This window comes from Lissotriton vulgaris, chromosome 7 (assembly GCF_964263255.1).
Source record: "Lissotriton vulgaris chromosome 7, aLisVul1.2, whole genome shotgun sequence".
Lineage (NCBI taxonomy): Eukaryota > Metazoa > Chordata > Amphibia > Caudata > Salamandridae > Lissotriton > Lissotriton vulgaris.
In genome coordinates this window covers 1,232,981,163-1,233,000,605 of record NC_141695.1, presented here as the reverse complement: position 1 = coordinate 1,233,000,605, position 19,443 = coordinate 1,232,981,163, and the positions used below count along the sequence as shown (strand labels likewise).

Genomic DNA, 19,443 nt, shown 5'->3' with positions numbered 1-19,443 from the left:
GAATAGGTATAAAACTGCTCCTTGTCAACTACCTCCCAGGTGACTACTCCCACAGCTTCCCTAAGAGGTACACACATAACCAGCTGTTTGTTAATAAGAGAGTTGAAAACTAATGCATTTACTAATGCTTGTTATAATTGTAATAAACTACCTGCTAGCTACACACATTTCAATTGCTAAATTGCTTAATTAATACTTGATCTCACAGTGTAACTCTTTTCAGAAATGCATAATTTACAGATAGCCCCTGCACTGATACATTTGCAGATCTGGAAAGGCAATGTTATTTTGAACTGAACTACCATCTCATCATCAAGACAAACAGGCAGCTCTCATAATGCAGGTTAATCATCATCTGGTCTTTGTCTGGACAGCTAATACCTAATTCGATGGCATCCACCAACCTCCCATGAATCAGCAAGTTTGCTTGCCACGTAGCAGACATTTGTATCTTAGTACTTGGATAACCACAGAGGTGGAAGTGAGACAACTCCATAGTCCCCTACAGTATAGGTGAGAGAAACCAATATTAGATTCGGGTTGGTGGATATACACCCCTATACTGAAAGAAGGGAGAACCAGTTGTGGGCCCTTACTTAAGCGCCAACGAGTGCCAGAATGCTGGCGATATTTTTCCCCCAAAATCTGAATGTTTCAATAAAGACCTCAGTATGGCACATAGACATTGCCATGAGATTCTTTTTTTGCAAATTGTTATGGCTCCTAGCCCTGGCTAACCAGGTTGAACCACAAAAATGAATGTAGGTTCTTGTATGGGATTTTGCCTCAGGTGTTTACAGCGAATGTACACTTATGAGAGTCTAAATTCATATCTTTAAAATAAATTTCAGCTGAAGACGCCCCTCTTTCTTATACCATTGTTCACAGCTTTAATGTGCTCCCCTATAGAGATCTGTGAATAAAACAGAGGCTTAAAACCTGCTGCATTTACTGAACCTGCCATCATTTTGAAGTGGGTAGAAATGATTAAGAATGAATTCAGAAGTAATAGTGGCCGCCATTAAACTCGGCATGCTAATTCATTCCAGATTGTTAAATGTTACTCTAGATCGAAATATCTTTCACTATAGTCATTGCAAGACGCTCAATATCACTGCAATGTGGTGAATTAACGTGAAGTTATAGGCAGCTCTAATGTTTGAACAAAAGTCTCAATGGCCAGGAATAATCTTTGTGACAGATGGAAGAGTGTCTTATTGGATAGCCAATCGGCCAAAGACTACTGACAATTTGATTTCTCAACATGATACACTTAAATTAATAGGAGTGCTCTATGAGGAAGTCAAACAATATTAACACATTTCTTTCTTTATAGTTTGACAGTGGTACACAGTGGTTTGGAGGACTTACCAGTACAGGGCAAAGGACGTACTTGGATACAACAGCCAGGAGAGATTTGACCGCGGGCAGTCCGTTCTGAAATAATAAATGAACAAAAGAGAAATATAGATGCATCTTCATTCTGTTCTATAGAGAAAAATCATGCGAATATGTCCCCACTCTCCACCATCTTCCAACCCCCGTCTTATTTATTGAATTTCATGAAGCTAGCCCCCTATGTCTGAAGCACACGATTATCACTGAGATTGATCAATTATTTCACCTTCCAATAGATATACTTTCATCTATAATAATTACATGAAGTTGCTTTCCATAGAGCTTCATTCCCTCAATGCTTAGAAAGCTAAACTGTCATAAAATCAGAGTCATTCCAAGATGTCTCTTTGCAGAATGTCAGAGAACATGTATCAAAAAGAACCTAAGGGGGCTTGGTATGTAAATTCATTCTATTCATGGTGGGGGTACTTTATGCTACATAGAACTCCGAAATATTTCATGAATCTATCCACTCCCCCCTTCTGCCTGTTGTAATCTTTTATAATACATCTTTCAGCCCCGTCTTATGGTTCACCACAATATAGATCCAATAGTATCCCATTTTTCCTCCCAATTTTAAACACCATGTGCTTTTAAAAGCAAATGCATTTATGCAAGCCCCAAGGATCATAATTACTACTGATAGATGCCTAATGAATTAGAACTGACTACTTCTATGCGATCACTGCGTTTCATAAGAAATATACTTTATTAAATTATTGCAGCAACTACATTGAAGGGGTTGCAAACTGTTACCTACCAAGAACAAGCATTTGCAATGCAATAGGTATCGCATTCACATAAGTTTGAGCTATTAGCATTGTAAATGACAATGTCTTTTATTTATGTTTTGGGTTTTAAAACATAAATAGAAGGCGTTGTCATTTACAATACTAATAGCTTGAACTCTCACAAATGCGAGACCTTTAGCATTGCAATAAAGGGCATCCTCTTGATCACTTGTTAGACTATAAATTTCAAAGGAAGAGGCCGGCCTGCGAGCTCTTCAAAGTAGTGATAAATAGTGCAGTAAAGAAGATGTGTAAGTGTTGTAAAGTACACAGACACAAAGTGTGAAGTGAGAGTTACATATGATCTGAGCTAAAAACATGAACAAAGCACTCCAACACCTTTCGCTCTGTGATTACACTGTCATGGCTCAGGAGGAAGAGAGGGAGGGGGTTATTTCCTGTCCTATCCGTGATTTGAGTGTGCAGTGTGGCATTGCGTAATGTCATTGCTATCTTTGGCCTAGTAAAGAACACGCCAGCTGTAGTAGGGCCCTGCTTCACCTCCTGGTGCAAAGTGGGATGTGCTTTAAGGCAGGCATTGAGGGAAGGAGGGATGGTCTTAGTGTCAGATCGCAGAACGTTTCAGGCGCTCTTCAGATGCTTGCAGCGCAGGCTGGCAGGGTGATCGTGTCCTCTCTGAGTGCAGGTGTCCAGCTCTGAGTGTGTCCAGCCCCGAGTGTGTCCAGCTCCATCTGCGCTCCATGCATCCAGCGACAGTCAATGAAGCTCGCGCTCCTCCTCCTCGCGCCCGGCCACTATCTTTCTGCGCTGGGGAGGAGGTGGCGGGGGACTCCAGTGCTGTTTCAGAGGGGCTCTCCCAGCAAGCAACCCCACCCCCGTAAACACTGCACATCAACTCCATCCCACACCAAAAAAGGGTTTCGCGGTCAGTGACACTGCAAGTATGTGTCCAAAGGGATGCTGTCCCTATTCAGGCTAAAGCCTAATAATTCTGTAAGACACACGATTGTCAGAGGCCCCTCGCCACAGTCTGCAGGAGGGCGCCATCATACAATTACAGCGGGTCATGTCTCTGCTCACACTGTGGGACAGTACGGCGGCTCGGGCCATGTCTGCTAGGGTCCATTGGACTTGCAGAAGTGACTAGGAGGAAGACTGGACCACAGAGGTATTCTAAGTAAGCAGCGGTGGTGAGAGTGGGGACCACAGATAGTTTTAAGGGACCCGGAGATTTCGTGACTGAGTGTCCCTCTGAAGCTCTCTGCACATACACCTTGCCCCTATCGCACAGACTGCCGGGGTCGGCGGTGTAGTGATTGAGGTGGGGGCGCTAGGCCCTCATTCTGCAGACATACAATCAGACCCGGACACAATGGCTGGGGATGGGTAATGGGCCCTGAGCACGTGCACTCAGTCCCTTTTATTGGCCAGGGTCATCTGACCAATGACGCCTGGTAGTGGGTAGGTGTTAAGTGTGCTGATATCATGCTGAGACACTAGACCGTGTCTTACGATAGTACATCCCTCCCAACCTTAGTTAAGAAAATTAAACTAACTAAAGTCCAACCTGTGGGAAAGAATATAGTTCACACAAAACCCATAACTCAATCACAGCGACTCCCACGTAGTCTTCTCCACTGCTGGTCACGTCAAATACTGGCAATGGTGTCTCTTCTTGCCTTGACAGACTTGCAGCTTGTGGGTGGACTGTACAGTCTCGCTCGCTCTGATACACTTCCTGCGAACGTGTAGAAGTGTCCATAGCCTGTCCCATGTGTGTTGCTTTCCGCTGGACCCTGGACCGTCCAGGTCAAAGTGCTTGGTTCAAGCTGGTGTCTATTCCTGATGGGATCTTCAGCTGCAGGTTATCCCTCTCACGGATACCCCTCTCTCATGGGTGTCCCCTCTCACTGGACGACCCGGAGGCCCTTTTCTGCCAGGCTCCCACTGGACCGGAGGACATGCCACCTTGCCGCTCCAACGTGTTGAAGGACGTCGCTACGGGTCCTCTCTCCGTGTCCGAAGTTCCACCTGAAAGGGTGTTGTTGGCACTGGTTCCGTCGTGTGCGACCTTGGGTCTTCCAGTATCTTCAGCACGAGCGTAAACAGTCCGTCTTTCGTTGGGGATCCGCTGTCACCAGTGTCCCTGAGGCCTGTGCCCCTGGATTTCCGCGGCCCTTGTGTCCGTTCCATCCCAGAGGTGGGTGTTGCCAACAGACCGGCCTGCTCGCTCCCGTCATTCCTGTATGACTGTCGGGTTCGCATGTGGATGCTTTCTTCCAGTGATGTTACGTGTATCCCGGTCGTGCGTGTGGACTGTTGTGCACCTCTCACGTTCTCCTCGGTGTTTCCCCTTCTTGTCTGTCGTAGTGTCTTGGTCCACACTCCTCTTTTCTCTACTCCATTCTCTTGTCTTCCTGTCGTTGTGCTGCTTGGACCTCTTCTCCTTTCCTTCTCTTTGGTGGTGGCAGACGTGCCACTCAGATCTCTTCTCCTTTCTTCTTCGGTGGTGGCAGACGTGCCACTCAGACCTCTTCACCTTTCTTCTCTTCTGTGGTGGTAAACGTGCCACTCAGACATCTTCTCCTTTTCCTTTTGTGGCGTCGGGCCACTCCTTCTCTATTCTCCCTTTCCTCAACGCGGTCTGGTCCTCTTGCTGTCTTCATCTCCCTAACCAGACTTCTCCAGGCAGCGTGCACTCCGCCTGCTTCCCAATGGTCTTGTCCTGGTTCATGGACACTGTCTTCTTCTAGTCTGTGACTGGACCGGTCATTGCGATCTTCTCTTAGACTTGGAATGTTGCATTGTGGTTTTTGAAGTTCGCTAGTCGCTGATCGTGGACTGTGTCTTGGTGTTCGAACTTCTTGGACCTCTTGCCAGTCCACTCTTGGGGGATACTTGCTGTGTTAGGGTTTGTTGACCCTTGCTTCGGTCACCTCCTTTTGCGACCCCCGGTGGGTCGGCTTTTGGTGCGGCCATCTGTCTGGCTGGCTTCTTGGGTGTGTCACGTGTGTGACCATATGGGTTCTTCATGCGACCGTCTGAGGGGTCGGCTTCAAGGGGCGACCATCGCGGTGGTCTTTTGCGTGAGTCCTCACGCTTTGCTGTCTTCGGTGTGGTCGCTCTTCGCTCCATTCCAGTGCTTTTAGCGTAGGCGCGCTTTTGTCCACGCTGTTCCTGTGATTCGTTAGGTGCGGAGGGTTACGTCACCACTCCGAGCTTCTTCGTGTTCAGGTTGCTCCCGTTACCTCACGGGGTGTGCCTGCATTTTTTCTGGAACAAGGGGTGGTGAGGGACAGAGTCTCTGAATTAAGCAGAAAGCTCTCACCCAGTCAAGAGATCCGGGCTAGATCCAACACCGTTTTTTAGCTCACTGCACCATCCCAGTTTCAGAACCTGGCTGTATGCAAATTAGTCTGTTCCTGTCCCAGTGCATGATGGGAACAGGGCAAACCAAACTACAAAAGCCAATTCTTACACTGGGAAGGAAACAAGCTCCCGGGGACCGGTTTCTGGCATTACAGCCGTCTTCGGCCCGGTTTGCTTGAATCCTGATGGTGCAATGAGCAAGGGTCTCACATCTGAGAATACCCTTCCACGCTTAGGGTGGACAAAAATATTTACAACAAGGGGTGGTGAGGGACAGAGTCTCTGAATTAAGCAGAAAGCTCTCACCCAGTCAAGAGATCCGGGCTAGATCCAACACCGTTTTTTAGCTCACTGCACCATCCCAGTTTCAGAACCTGGCTGTATGCAAATTAGTCTGTTCCTGTCCCAGTGCATGATGGGAACAGGGCAAACCAAACTACAAAAGCCAATTCTTACACTGGGAAGGAAACAAGCTCCCGGGGACCGGTTTCTGGCATTACAGCCGTCTTCGGCCCGGTTTGCTTGAATCCTGATGGTGCAATGAGCAAGGGTCTCACATCTGAGAATACCCTTCCACGCTTAGGGTGGACAAAAATATTTACAACAAGGGGTGGTGAGGGACAGAGTCTCTGAATTAAGCAGAAAGCTCTCACCCAGTCAAGAGATCCGGGCTAGATCCAACACCGTTTTTTAGCTCACTGCACCATCCCAGTTTCAGAACCTGGCTGTATGCAAATTAGTCTGTTCCTGTCCCAGTGCATGATGGGAACAGGGCAAACCAAACTACAAAAGCCAATTCTTACACTGGGAAGGAAACAAGCTCCCGGGGACCGGTTTCTGGCATTATAGCCGTCTTCGGCCCGGTTTGCTTGAATCCTGATGGTGCAATGAGCAAGGGTCTCACATCTGAGAATACCCTTCCACGCTTAGGGTGGACAAAAATATTTACAACAAGGGGTGGTGAAGGACAGAGTCTCTGAATTAAGCAGAAAGCTCTCACCCAGTCAAGATATCCGGGCTAGATCCAACACCGTTTTTTAGCTCACTGCACCATCCCAGTTTCAGAACCTGGCTGTATGCAAACTAGTCTGTTCCTGTCCCAGTGCATGATGGGAACAGGGCAAACCAAACTACAAAAGCCAATTCTTACACTGGGAAGGAAACAAGCTCCCGGGGACCGGTTTCTGGCATTACAGCCGTCTTCGGCCCGGTTTGCTTGAATCCTGATGGTGCAATGAGCAAGGGTCTCACATCTGAGAATACCCTTCCACGCTTAGGGTGGACAAAAATATTTACAACAAGGGGTGGTGAGGGACAGAGTCTCTGAATTAAGCAGAAAGCTCTCACCCAGTCAAGAGATCCGGGCTAGATCCAACACCGTTTTTTAGCTCACTGCACCATCCCAGTTTCAGAACCTGGCTGTATGCAAATTAGTCTGTTCCTGTCCCAGTGCATGATGGGAACAGGGCAAACCAAACTATAAAAGCCAATTCTTACACTGGGAAGGAATTCAGACACTCTGTTCATCACCACCCACTTTTGTAAATCGATTTTGGCCACTATAGGTGTGGCAGGGTATACTCAGACATGAGTCCCTTTCTCACTGCTCCATCAGGATTCAAGCAAGCCGGGCCGAAGACGGCTGAAATGCCAGAAACCGGTCCCCGGTAGCTTGTCTCCTTTCTGGTAAAGAATTGGCTTGGTAGTTTAGTCTGCCCTGTTCCCATGATGCACTGGGCCAGGGACAGACTGATTTGCATATAGCCAGGTTCTGAGCTGGGATGGGACAGTGAGATAAATAACGGTGATGGATCAAGCCCTGATCTTTGGACTGGGTAAGAGTGGTCTGCTCAATTCAGACACTCTGTTCATCACCACCCCCTTTTGTAAATCGATTTTGGCCACTATAGGTGTGGCAGGGTATACTCAGACATGAGTCCCTTTCTCACTGCTCCATCAGGATTCAAGCAAGCCGGGCCGAAGACGGCTGAAATGCCAGAAACCGGTCCCCGGTAGCTTGTCTCCTTTCTGGTAAAGAATTGGCTTGGTAGTTTAGTCTGCCCTGTTCCCATGATGCACTGGGCCAGGGACAGACTGATTTGCATATAGCCAGGTTCTGAGCTGGGATGGGGCAGTGAGATAAATAACGGTGATGGATCAAGCCCTGATCTTTGGACTGGGTAAGAGTGGTCTGCTCAATTCAGACACTCTGTTCATCACCACCCCCTTTTGTAAATCGATTTTGGCCACTATAGGTGTGGCAGGGTATACTCAGACATGAGTCCCTTTCTCACTGCTCCATCAGGATTCAAGCAAGCCGGGCCGAAGACGGCTGAAATGCCAGAAACCGGTCCCCGGTAGCTTGTCTCCTTTCTGGTAAAGAATTGGCTTGGTAGTTTAGTCTGCCCTGTTCCGATGATGCACTGGGCCAGGGACAGACTGATTTGCATATAGCCAGGTTCTGAGCTGGGATGGGGCAGTGAGATAAATAACGGTGATGGATCAAACCCTGATCTTTGGACTGGGTAAGAGTGGTCTGCTCAATTCAGACACTCTGTTCATCACCACCCCCTTTTGTAAATCGATTTTGGCCACTATAGGTGTGGCAGGGTATACTCAGACATGAGTCCCTTTCTCACTGCTCCATCAGGATTCAAGCAAGCCGGGCCGAAGACGGCTGAAATGCCAGAAACCGGTCCCCGGTAGCTTGTCTCCTTTCTGGTAAAGAATTGGCTTGGTAGTTTAGTCTGCCCTGTTCCCATGATGCACTGGGCCAGGGACAGACTGATTTGCATATAGCCAGGTTCTGAGCTGGTATGGGGCAGTGAGATAAATAACGTGATGGATCAAGCCCTGATCTTTGGACTGGGTAAGAGTGGTCTGCTCAATTCAGACACTCTGTTCATCACCACCCCCTTTTGTAAACCACCCCCTTTTGTGAATGCATTTTTTCTGGGACTCTAGAGCAGTGTCGGCGGTTGTCGCGTTTCCTCCCGGTGTCGAACTTGCCTGGTGGGGAGTCTTGGGACCTTTGTGTCTTCCTGTGGTGGTGCTCCTTTCTCCTCCTGCGGTGCAACGACAACCTGTGGCCATCAGGTACCGTTCCGCCTTCGTTTGTAGGTCTCCGTGTGGCTTAGTGCGTCCAGTGGTCTGTGTTACTGCTCCGTCATCCTCCTTGAGCGTAGAGTTCCTTCACTCCTTGCGTTTTCCTCTTCACAGTGCTGCGTCCTTGGTCTGGCTTCCTTGTTACTGCGTGGCATTCCTGCGCTTCTGGCGCGTCTTTCTAAAGTTTTACTTCCTATGGGATGGTGGCAGTCTCACTGCTTCTGCGTTGCTGTGCGCATCCCTTGCTCTACGCAATGTGCTGTCCTTCAGCCTTTGTGTGAGGCTATCCTTTGGGTGCACGTACATTGTGTCCCTGTGTGTTTCTCCCATGTTGCTGCCATTGCACAGTATAGTCCTTTTGCTGGGTGCAATTTCACCCTCTGGCTACTGGGTGGCAGTGTCTCTTAGACAACTCCGGCACTGCACTGCCTCAGGCTCGCTCCTGGGCTCCTCATGACCTCGCCTCTGTCGCTCAGTGAGCCGGCATTTCCCTGGATGGCGCTCTGCGGCAGGACTCCCTCTCTTTTGGGGTGAGTCGCCTATTCACCATGGGGGCACACATGTGGAGAGTTCTGCTTGGTTCTCGGGACGCCCGGCAGCTCTTCACACGCTGCGCGGGCGGGGGAGGGTCGGCGCTGCCGGGGGCTGTTTGCAGCTATGCCGGGGTGAGCTCTCACTGTGGAGCTGTCACTCTTTCCACCACCATTCTCCCTATGGCGTTTCTCACCTCAGTCGTCTGCAGCCGCAAGCAGTCAGGCACCGGGGGAGGATTCCGCTTCCCCCGGTGAGTCTCTTGTTGTTGGATCTTTCCCGCCCCTATTCACGGGCAGCACAGGGGGGTGTTGGTGTGTGCTTAGACGTTTGGGGCACTTGTGTTAGTCGAGGGTGGGCTCCGCTTAGTCCCTCGGTGCCCGGCAGCTATTCACACGCTGCGGGCGCTTCCTCCGGGGACCATTGACCCCTCCACCTCCACTCACACATGCGGCGGGGACAGGGGACGCCTCAGGCAGGCCGCGGGTGGGCTCAGCTGGCCCTGCTTCACTTTATGTTCATTTTCGGCTGCATCACGCGCGGCCAAGCGTCCTGACTATGCAGGTGGGCTCTGCTTCTCTTACAGTCCTGGGGTTGGGGTGGCTTCAGGCACGTGCGCCCCCTATCTCCTCGCAGCGCTTGGGCTCACCTCCGGCCCAACGGGCCTCGTCTTCAGCTGCGGCTGTGGCGGGTGGGCTCCGCCCGGCCAGCACTCCACTCCAATGGGGGCCACGCTGCTGCGGCCGACTCGGGTGGGCTCCGGTCGGTCGCTTCTTTCAGGGCACAATTGCGTCCGGTGCAGGTGGGCTCTGGCCGGTTCGCTTCTTCTGCTTGGCGTGAGAGGTGTGGGGTAGGCTCCCGGTCTCCTCTTAACGGGCATCCAGGCCTGGTGCAAGTCACAGGCCCCGCGGGCCTCACGGCAGGGCTGGCGCCTATCCTGCGGGGGAGAGGGGGGGGCGACATCGCCCTGAGCTCTCTCCTCTTCCCCCACGATTTTTCTCATGTAGCTGTGGCATGCAGGGCACAGCTCCGCCTCGTCGCCATTGTAGTGATTGGGGTGGGGGCGCTAGGCCCTCATTCTGCAGACATACAATCAGACACGGACACAGTGGCTGGGGATGGGTAATGGGCCCTGAGCACGTGCACTCAGTCCCTTTTATTGGCCAGGGTCATCTGACCAATGACTCCTGGTGGTGGGTAGGTGTTAAGTGTGCTGACATCATGCTGAGACACTAGACCGTGTCTTACGATAGTACAGGCGGCAAGGGTAGGCAATGATGAATAGCCCGAGACAGCACACCTGCCCTGTGTGTGGTCACTGGTGCTGCTGGAGCGACCCTGGTGATGGAAAGCTGAGCTCCGCGGTCATGCGAGAGTTAGAAGGCACTGTTCTGGTGTATCGAACTGGAAGCAACACTAACTTATCTTAAAACAACGTGGGAAGAAGTTCATTTGAGTTTTACAAAGTCTGAGGTGGTATTAAATAATAATAAAGCTCAAGAGAAGCGAATTCAGGCATGCTTGATGCTTTACTTAGATTTTTGTGTATTAATAACCATGAAGCTATGTTTTCCCAAGTAAAACACCATCCTATATGAATCGAGCAAAGCACGCTTGTCTCCGGAGCGATCGAAGAGGAAATGACAGGGAGCGGGACACGCAGGTCTTGGTCGAGACAAGAAAACCTAATCTACGTCTTGCAATATGTCGAAGATGAAACACAAGCAGCATTTCTAAGGTGTCTGTGAGTAGCATCTTACTTGTCCCTCGGCCCGTCACGCTGTGTGATCGTCCGTCAGATTAGGGCGCTCATCTACAGAAAGTCTGGAAATGATTTATTTAACCACAGCCGGTGGTGGGTATAACTGCAGGGCGGTGACGTAGGGAGGGGGAGGGGCAGGGTGGGGGTTGTTATGTATGGATTACGGACTTTAACGTACTTTAACAGGCAAGTAAACATATAAATAAATAAAACGAATTTTGTTGTGTGCACTGCATCACCAAAAGCGATGCAGTGCGCGCAACGAAATTCGTTTTATTTATTTATATGTTTACTTACCTTTTAAAGTCCATAATCTATACATTACAACCCCCTCCCTACGTCACCGCCCTGCAGTTACACCTACCATTGGCCATGGCTGCATTTATTTACCTATTGTTTTACTTGGTGCGCAAGGCCGGACTAGAAACCAAAACGAGAGTCATTGAACCCAGGTGGTTGGATGACACCGGAGGAGCCAGGGCAGCTTAATGCTGCCTTGAACCCAATAGCCGCAGTCCCACAAGTACTCTGTTGATTTGTGCCTTGGAAGCCACAGTAAAGGGTGATAGAAGTATACTACTGAAGGGAATTTTAGGGTTCAGATAATCTGGGCGCACTGCCTCAGGTTAGACGTTCAAGTTTGAAAGAACATAGATGGTGATTGAGTGGTGCGTTAAGAGCAGACGGAAAATTACCCCTAACCGTCTAAGGAGTCAAAGACCAAACACAATTGAACAGCTAAGCTCTCGCAACCACAAACAAAGTTTCACAATTCAGTTGATTGGTGATATGCAACACAAAAAATAACATAGAAGCAGATCCTTTGGTGTGAATCCTGTCCCAGCAGGATGGAGTTTTATTGGGTCCAGACTTGAGGAATAACAGTCAGCCGACACGTGTTTCGTCGTGTGCCGTTGAGTCAACACGACTCTTCAGGGCTTAGACTCAACCCTTACGATGGGGTTGAGTGAGGTCTGGGCCTTATAGCGGTGTACCACGTAGGTGAATTGGCGAGATGCACTGGGAGTAGTGGAATTCTAAGAAATTTGGTTGCAAAAGGATGGAATATCCTGTAGTCCAGAAAATAAAGTCACGTGCTAATAGACTAGTGACGTCTGTTTCTTAGTGGTGTCAGAGATTTCCTGGTGCAGGGCCTCTGAATCAAGTCATGTAAATTGCGAAGACCGGGAGGGGATCCATAAAGAAGAAAACCACGGAAGACGGGTGTGCTTCCTGGTTAGCGGTGAGCTATTGATCGGTATCCCTCCTCCGTGTGTTCCCGGTGGCCGTCTGTCATTCAGAGGCCCTGCACCAGGAAATCTCTGACACCACTAAGAAACAGACGTCACTAGTCTATTAGCACGTGACTTTATTTTCTGGACTACAGTATATTCCATCCTTTTGCAACCAAATTTCTTAGAATTCCACTACTCCCAGTGCATCTCGCCAATTCACCTACGTGGTACACCGCTATAAGGCCCAGACCTCACTCAACCCCATCGTAAGGGTTGAGTCTAAGCCCTGAAGAGTCGTGTTGACTCAACGGCACACGACGAAACACGTGTCGGCTGACTGTTATTCCTCAAGTCTGGACCCAATAAAACTCCATCCTGCTGGGACAGGATTCACACCAAAGGATCTGCTTCTATGTTATTTTTTGTGTTGCATATCACCAATCAACTGAATTGTGAAACTTTGTTTGTGGTTGCGAGAGCTTAGCTGTTCAAGGGTGATAGAAGGGTTCAATAAATTCAAGCTGCCATTTTTTACGAGTGACATTTCAACAACTATGAGGGACACTGTCTTGCATGACGACAGCAACATATAAATATCAGAAATGACACCCATTTTGAGCTATAAGAAACTCTAAGATCTCAAAAGTACTGCAAAGCACCAGAAATGGAAGGGCACTGTGTAATTCGACTGTACCAAACAGGATGTGAGAAGCCGTACTGCCTGCGAATGAGCCTCACTGCCTACCAAAACTGGATAGGTTTCCCATGGGTGGACTTAAGCAGAACCACGTGCCTCATCCTCCCTCTACATGAACTGATCAAACTGTGCTGAGAAGCCCAAGAACGAACCCGCACAAACAGTGTATCCTCCAGTGGCGGCTCCTCCGCTAAGGCAGAGGAGTGTCGCCCCCATTACCAGGAAACTGCAAAAGAAAGGAAAAAATAAAATGCTAATAACAGAATGTTATTATAATGTTATTTAAACCTCCTGCTGTGACAGTGAGTGAGGGGGCGGGGCAGAGCTGCAGGGGAGGATAGGTAGAACACTCCTTTGCGCAATGACTGTTTGGTCAGCCCTCCCGAGCTGCCCAAAACAGCCATGCTCACTTTCTCCTTTCTCCATGCAGGCTGCATTACAGCTTGCATGGAGAACATGCCAACCCCTACAGTCCCTGGCTGAGCGCCGTGTCACGGTGCTCAGGCCAATCGCAATGCTGCATTGCAGCGTTGGTATTGGCTAAAGGGTGGGAGCCTGGCTACATGCTTCCTGTTCTGACCTGGAGTCGGACACAGGTGAGCAGGAGAGAAGACACAGGACACGGAGGCAAGGTAAGTGTTGTTATTTTTTTTTTTTTTCAATGCACCCCATGCTCACCCCATTACACACGCTCCCGCCCCACCCACTGGCGAGTCATGCCGGCTGCCATTGGTATACTGCCCTCCCATACCATGTGACCCTCAAAGACACCTTCTTACACAAATGTCACCTCATAATTAGCTTAAGGCCTTCATAATAATAAGTGACAACCAGACCTGGTCCGGCTCAACTGCTGTAACAAAAGGATGGATAGATGAGTGAAGGAGTGAAAGGGTGGATGGATGAGAGAAAGGATGGTTGGATATGTGAAAGGATGGATGAGTGATAGGTTCAATAAATGGATTAATGAGTGGATGGGTAGATGGCTGGATAGAAGGATGGATGATTAAGTGAAAGAGGGATGGAGAGAGACAGGGAGGATGGGTGACTGGATGACTGAACGGGTGAATGGGTGGAAGGATGAGTGAAATCATGGATGGATTGATGAATTGATAAGTGAAAGGGTGAATAGATGGACAGATGAGTGAAAAGGTGGATGTAAGGCTGGATGACTGAGTGAAAGGGTGGGCAGATGGACAAAAGGATGGATAGATGAGTGAAGGAGTGAAAGGATGGATGGATGAGAGAAAGGATGGGTGGGTATGTGAAAGGATGGATGAGTGATAGATTCAATTAATGGATTCATGAGTGGATGGGTAGATGGATGGGTAAGTGGATAGAAGGATGGAAGGTTAAGTGAAAGAGGGATGGAGAGAGAAAGGGAGGATGGGTGAATGGATGACTGAACGGGTGAATGGGTGGAAGGATGAGTGACTGGGGGTGTGTTACACTTACAACGCATCTTTTACGTCGCATTCCGTTACAACGCAGATTTTACAACGCGGGATCTATTACATCGGATGTCATTACAATGCATGGCATTACATCGCAGATGCTATTACAACGCATACTATTACATCGTAAGTATTGGTAAGTATTTAATTTTTTTTAATTTTATTTAATATTATTTAATTGATTTAATTATTATTAATTATAAAAAAAATTGTATTTATGTTTTTAAATATTATAAATTAAATATATTAATTTAAGTGATTTTTTAAATAAGTATGAGTATAGGAGTATATGTTTTGGGGTACTGAGGTATGGTGTTTGGGTATTTTTAGGTTTTAGGGCAGGGTTTTGGGGTACAGGGGTGTTTTTAGGTTTTAGGGCAGGGTTTGGGTTTTGGGGTACAGGGGTGTTTTTAGGTTTTAGGGCAGGGTTTGGGTTTTGGGGTACAGGGGTGTTTTTAGGTTTTAGGGTAGGGTTTGGGTTTTGGGGTACAGGGGTGTTTTTAGGTTTTAGGGCAGGGTTTGGGTTTTGGGGTACAGGGGTGTTTTTAGGTTTTAGGGTAGGGTTTGGGTTTTGGGGTACAGGGGTGTTTTTAGGTTTTAGGGTAGGGTTTGGGTTTTGGGGTACAGGGGTGTTTTTAGGTTTTAGGGCAGGGTTTGGGTTTTGGGGTACAGGGGTGTTTTTAGGTTTCAGGGTAGGGTTTGGGTTTTGGGGTACAGGGGTGTTTTTAGGTTTTAGGGCAGGGTTTGGGTTTTGGGGTACAGGGGTGTTTTTAGGTTTTAGGGCAGGGTTTTGGGTTTTGGGGTACAGGGGTGTTTTTAGGGCAGGGTTTGGGTTTTGGGGTACAGGGGTGTTTTTAGGTTTTAGGGCAGGGTTTGGGTTTTGGGGTACAGGGGTGTTTTTAGGTTTTAGGGCAGGGTTTGGGTTTTGGGGTACAGGGGTGTTTTTAGGTTTTAGGGCAGGGTTTGGGTTTTGGGGTACAGGGGTGTTTTTAGGTTTTAGGGTAGGGTTTGTGTTTAGGGATAATTAAATTATATTTACCATTTTAAAATTAATTAAAATATATTTAATAAATTAAATTAATTATTTTACATTAATTACATTTTTGAATTAAATTAATTAAATTAAATAAATAATTATTATTAATTTAATTTCATTTAAAAAAATATGTACTTTAAACTAATTACTTTTTTTTAATTAAATTAAATTAATTACTATTTTAAATAAAATTACATTTATTAAATAGATATTATTTAATTAAATTAATTTAATGACAATTTTAAAATGTCTTTTAATTAAATTATTTTAAATAAATTAATTACAATAAACTAAATACCATTTTTTTAAAAAGGTATACTTACCTATACTTACGATGTAATGCCATGCGTTGTAATAGCATTTGCGATGTAATGCCATGCATTGTAATGACATCCGTTGTAATGGATCCCGCGTTGTAAAATCTGCGTTGTAACGGAATGCGTTGTAACACAACGCGTTGTACTGACACCAATCCGTGACTGGGTAGATGAATGAGTAAGTGAAAGGATGGCTGGATAGGTAAATGGCTGGATGGATGAGTGAATAGAAGGATGGGTGGAAGAGTGGATGAATGAGTGTACGGATGAATAGGATAAAAGGGTGGATGGATGGATGGTTGGCTAATGGATGGATGAGTAAAAGGGTGGATGGAGGGAGGATGAGTGAAATGATGGATGGAAGGATACGTGAAGGATAGGTTTTAAATGGTTGAATTTGGACATGGATATGCATACCAATGGAAGGACAGAATGAATGGTGAAAGACTGAATGATGGATGAAAGTATGATTACACATTGTAAGCCCCATTATCTTAAGCAACATTTCCTATACATTGACTTTCACATTTATATGAGTCATTGTCTCTTTATAATATGTGTGTCTTGTAACGTACTCCAACACTCTGCCCTACATATTTGGTTTGAGTAGCACTATAAAAGAAATTAAATACACATAAGAGAGGGTCACCATTGGAGGGGGGTAGCAAGGCCACACTGGCCGGACCGGGCATCGGGCGTTTTCTGTGGGAAAGGTGGGTTGGGAGAAGAAGTTTTGTTACCACAAAAAGACCTGCACATTAGCTTAAAGCTGCACCCATACCAAAAAACCATGGATTCAACAATTGTCTCAACCTAATATAAACTTATTTTTACTTTTACGTAAGTGGTTTTCTATTTACTTACTTATATACTATTGCGCAACCTCCTCTGATGTGTCTGTAAAACATACCTTTTGTCCTGAATTTTGACCCTTTGTCCTGAATTTTTACACTCAATTGTCCTTAATTTGCACCCATGCCAGTTGGTCACCCTATTTCCTAATAATCAATTGATCAATGCATATTGGTTTATTGCGGATCAAAAACTGTCTATGTCCACTCTCTTCAACAGCTTCTTTTTTTTCTGTTGTATGGTGAACCTCCAGAGGCGTGATGCATATTAGGCCTGCACCAAAGGAAAGATGCAAAAGTGTGGTGGTCTCATGAACATGTGGTTAACTTCTTTACACTAAGGCTTGCAGTAAACGTGGCCTCATAATATTGATACGGCAAAATACATTATACTGCCATTTTGGCATTATAGGACACTGTAATACTGCATGTGGTATTACCACACCCACAAATACCATGTGTTTCAGGGGCAAGTTATCCAGTTCAAATCTGCAGGAATTTGCTCCTGCTAAAAAGTCCTGAAATTACGAAGTGATGTATTGAAATCATTGCAGTAACATCAATGTCTAATGCGATTCCAAACTGTAAATTGTTTTCTTATGGAATTGGTCTTAATTCAAAGGTAGTTGTGTCATATGGAAGTACCAGGTTATTCATCATGCAGCCCAAGTCCAAACGTATAACCAGAATCCTGGTATCCTTCTCTTCTTGATTGATCTGTGACCTCTGTCATTGTGGTACTGCTTACTTAGAACAAAGAGGATCTCGGGATAAAAAGTTAGGAAGTTATGTCCTCAGGCCCAGGTAAGGAGGTTAACTGTAAAAACAGTAAAGGGCTGGCAATGGGGCATGCCACTCATACATAATGCTAGGACTGTGATGTGGAAGAGCAGGGCCAACATAATGAAAACTATAATAACACTATAAACATTAATAATACATTTATCCTTTTATTATTAAATGTTTAACTGCCATTTGTGCCCACTTAACATAAAACAAATATGTCCCATTTCCATGGCCAAAATAAACTATGTGATTGAATGATGCCCACTTTTTCTAAACATATTTGCAGATCCAGTATTTCATGAAGCAGGAATTAACCAAGGCCTTAAAACGTTAACATACATACATTGAACTTACCAATGCATTAAAGAGCTTGAGCCCCAGTTCCTTTAGATCTCCACCTAAGCCATTTAGTGCTGCTTCCTACAAGGCAATATCAAATAATGAATGCGCATAAAATGTTATATGACCTCTTAATAGAATCAGTATACATTCTGGTTTATGTTCGCTTCAACGAGGACCACTGGTGGAGTAATGCATGCATGTTGTCCAACAACGACTCCAATAAGAAAGAGAGTCAGTCATGTTGATCTGTATTTTAGCACATCATTTTAAGATAGACAAAATAAAGTGCATTAAACCAGGGTAAACATTTTTTTTCTGCAATGATATAATTGATTTGCATGAAAACTGTCTGCACATTTGTTGTAAGGTGTATATTGTAATGATTTATTCTATGTTCTTATTTGGAAGGCTCACTATGTAAGTTTGTGTTGATGATCCGAGAGTCATATCTCAAGCCAAAGTGCAGCCGGACTGCACTTCGGTGGGCTTTGTATAGGGGAAACTTTAGTGGACTAAAACCACTCCTGCTCACTCGATATATCATTGATTGCTATGTTAAACTGATTTATGCACAACAGCATGAACATAAAGTGAGAACTGGAAGTGCAATTTTAAGGCACTCTCTCAGCCACCGTTTTGGTCTCACTTGTATCTTAAATAGATGAAGACCTGGAGCTGTGGTGTGTACAACCTTAGGTAGTGATAACTTGTGATTTGCCACTGGAACTTTAAATAATGTTTAGCATTAGAAGATTCTCTCAGACCAGGTGATATGATTGCAGAGTGTATTCTAGGACCGGGTTACATCAAAAGCCTCTCCTAACAAAACTTCATCATCCTCAAACTTTATTCGGTCCTGGGAACATAAAAGTACAATACTTACACATTACACACCAAAAGTTTAAATACATATATAAAAGTGTAAAACTTTGCGCAATTAAACACAGCAGTTAATCAGTACGACTTAATCTCCTTATATCACAATTTGTAAAAGTAACATATTGCTGCCTGCTATTCAGTTCACATGTCCAAAAGATGCAGCTAACTTTTTTAATTTATTGTATAAAAGGCGAGGGAGCGCTATTTACTTTAAAATGGGATGTAGTCAATGGGGCTTAAAAATAACGATATCAAAACATTCCATAACCAGCATGGTCCGGACATCTCAAGAACAAATCAGGTCTTGTGTCATGGCCTTCCTTCTAATCCACCAAAAATGGCCCAGGAACTTTGTGATTGTGCACACAAACAATGGTCTTCTGTCAGATTTTAGTATGTGCAAAGCTACTCTAAAATCACGAGTTCCAAGTTGTCTATAAACAGGAATTAGCCATTTGTCCATTGGTTTTGTGTATGCAATGCAAGCATGGCCTATTGATTCGGTCAAGGCAGGGCAGCAAGGGCAACCTTTGGGTTGGTCAACATTACATAGCCAAGCGTTTGTAAATGCATTAGCCGGCAGACTACGGTGCCTAAATTGTAGGTAGAGCTTCCTTTCAGAAGGCAACTTGATGAGATCGAGATAGCTTTCTAACGGAGCCACTGATCTTGAAGTCTCTAAATTCTTCAATTAATCTTCCCTATTTACTGTTTCTACAAACATTCTGCTCAACCCAATCCCAATACAATATTTTAATTAGTTTTTTAGTATACGTTGGTGGGCAATTAATGCTATGCCCTGGTAGCCCAATACTCAATACAAGGTTTCTAATGTGCTTTATGTAGCCTATTTTATTTGTGGAATCTAAAGCACAAACCTCATTAATTGCAGCCTCATATAATGCCGGTTCTCGGGTGGTGACAAGCCT

At 46.0% G+C, this 19,443-nt stretch overlaps 1 protein-coding gene across 1 annotated transcript in view; it reads right to left on the bottom strand.

The window, feature by feature from the left end:
- The window catches only part of LOC147703294 (uncharacterized), a 157,825-nt gene that overhangs the window by 56,362 nt on the left and 82,020 nt on the right, over positions 1-19,443 (bottom strand). Inside the window, exons 6-7 of the mRNA XM_086929490.1 lie at positions 17,648-17,713; positions 1,372-1,437 (exon numbers count right to left, since the gene is read on the bottom strand). Of these exons, the coding sequence (XP_086785616.1) occupies positions 1,372-1,437; positions 17,648-17,713 (132 nt within the window). The remainder of the gene's footprint in view (positions 1-1,371; positions 1,438-17,647; positions 17,714-19,443) is intronic.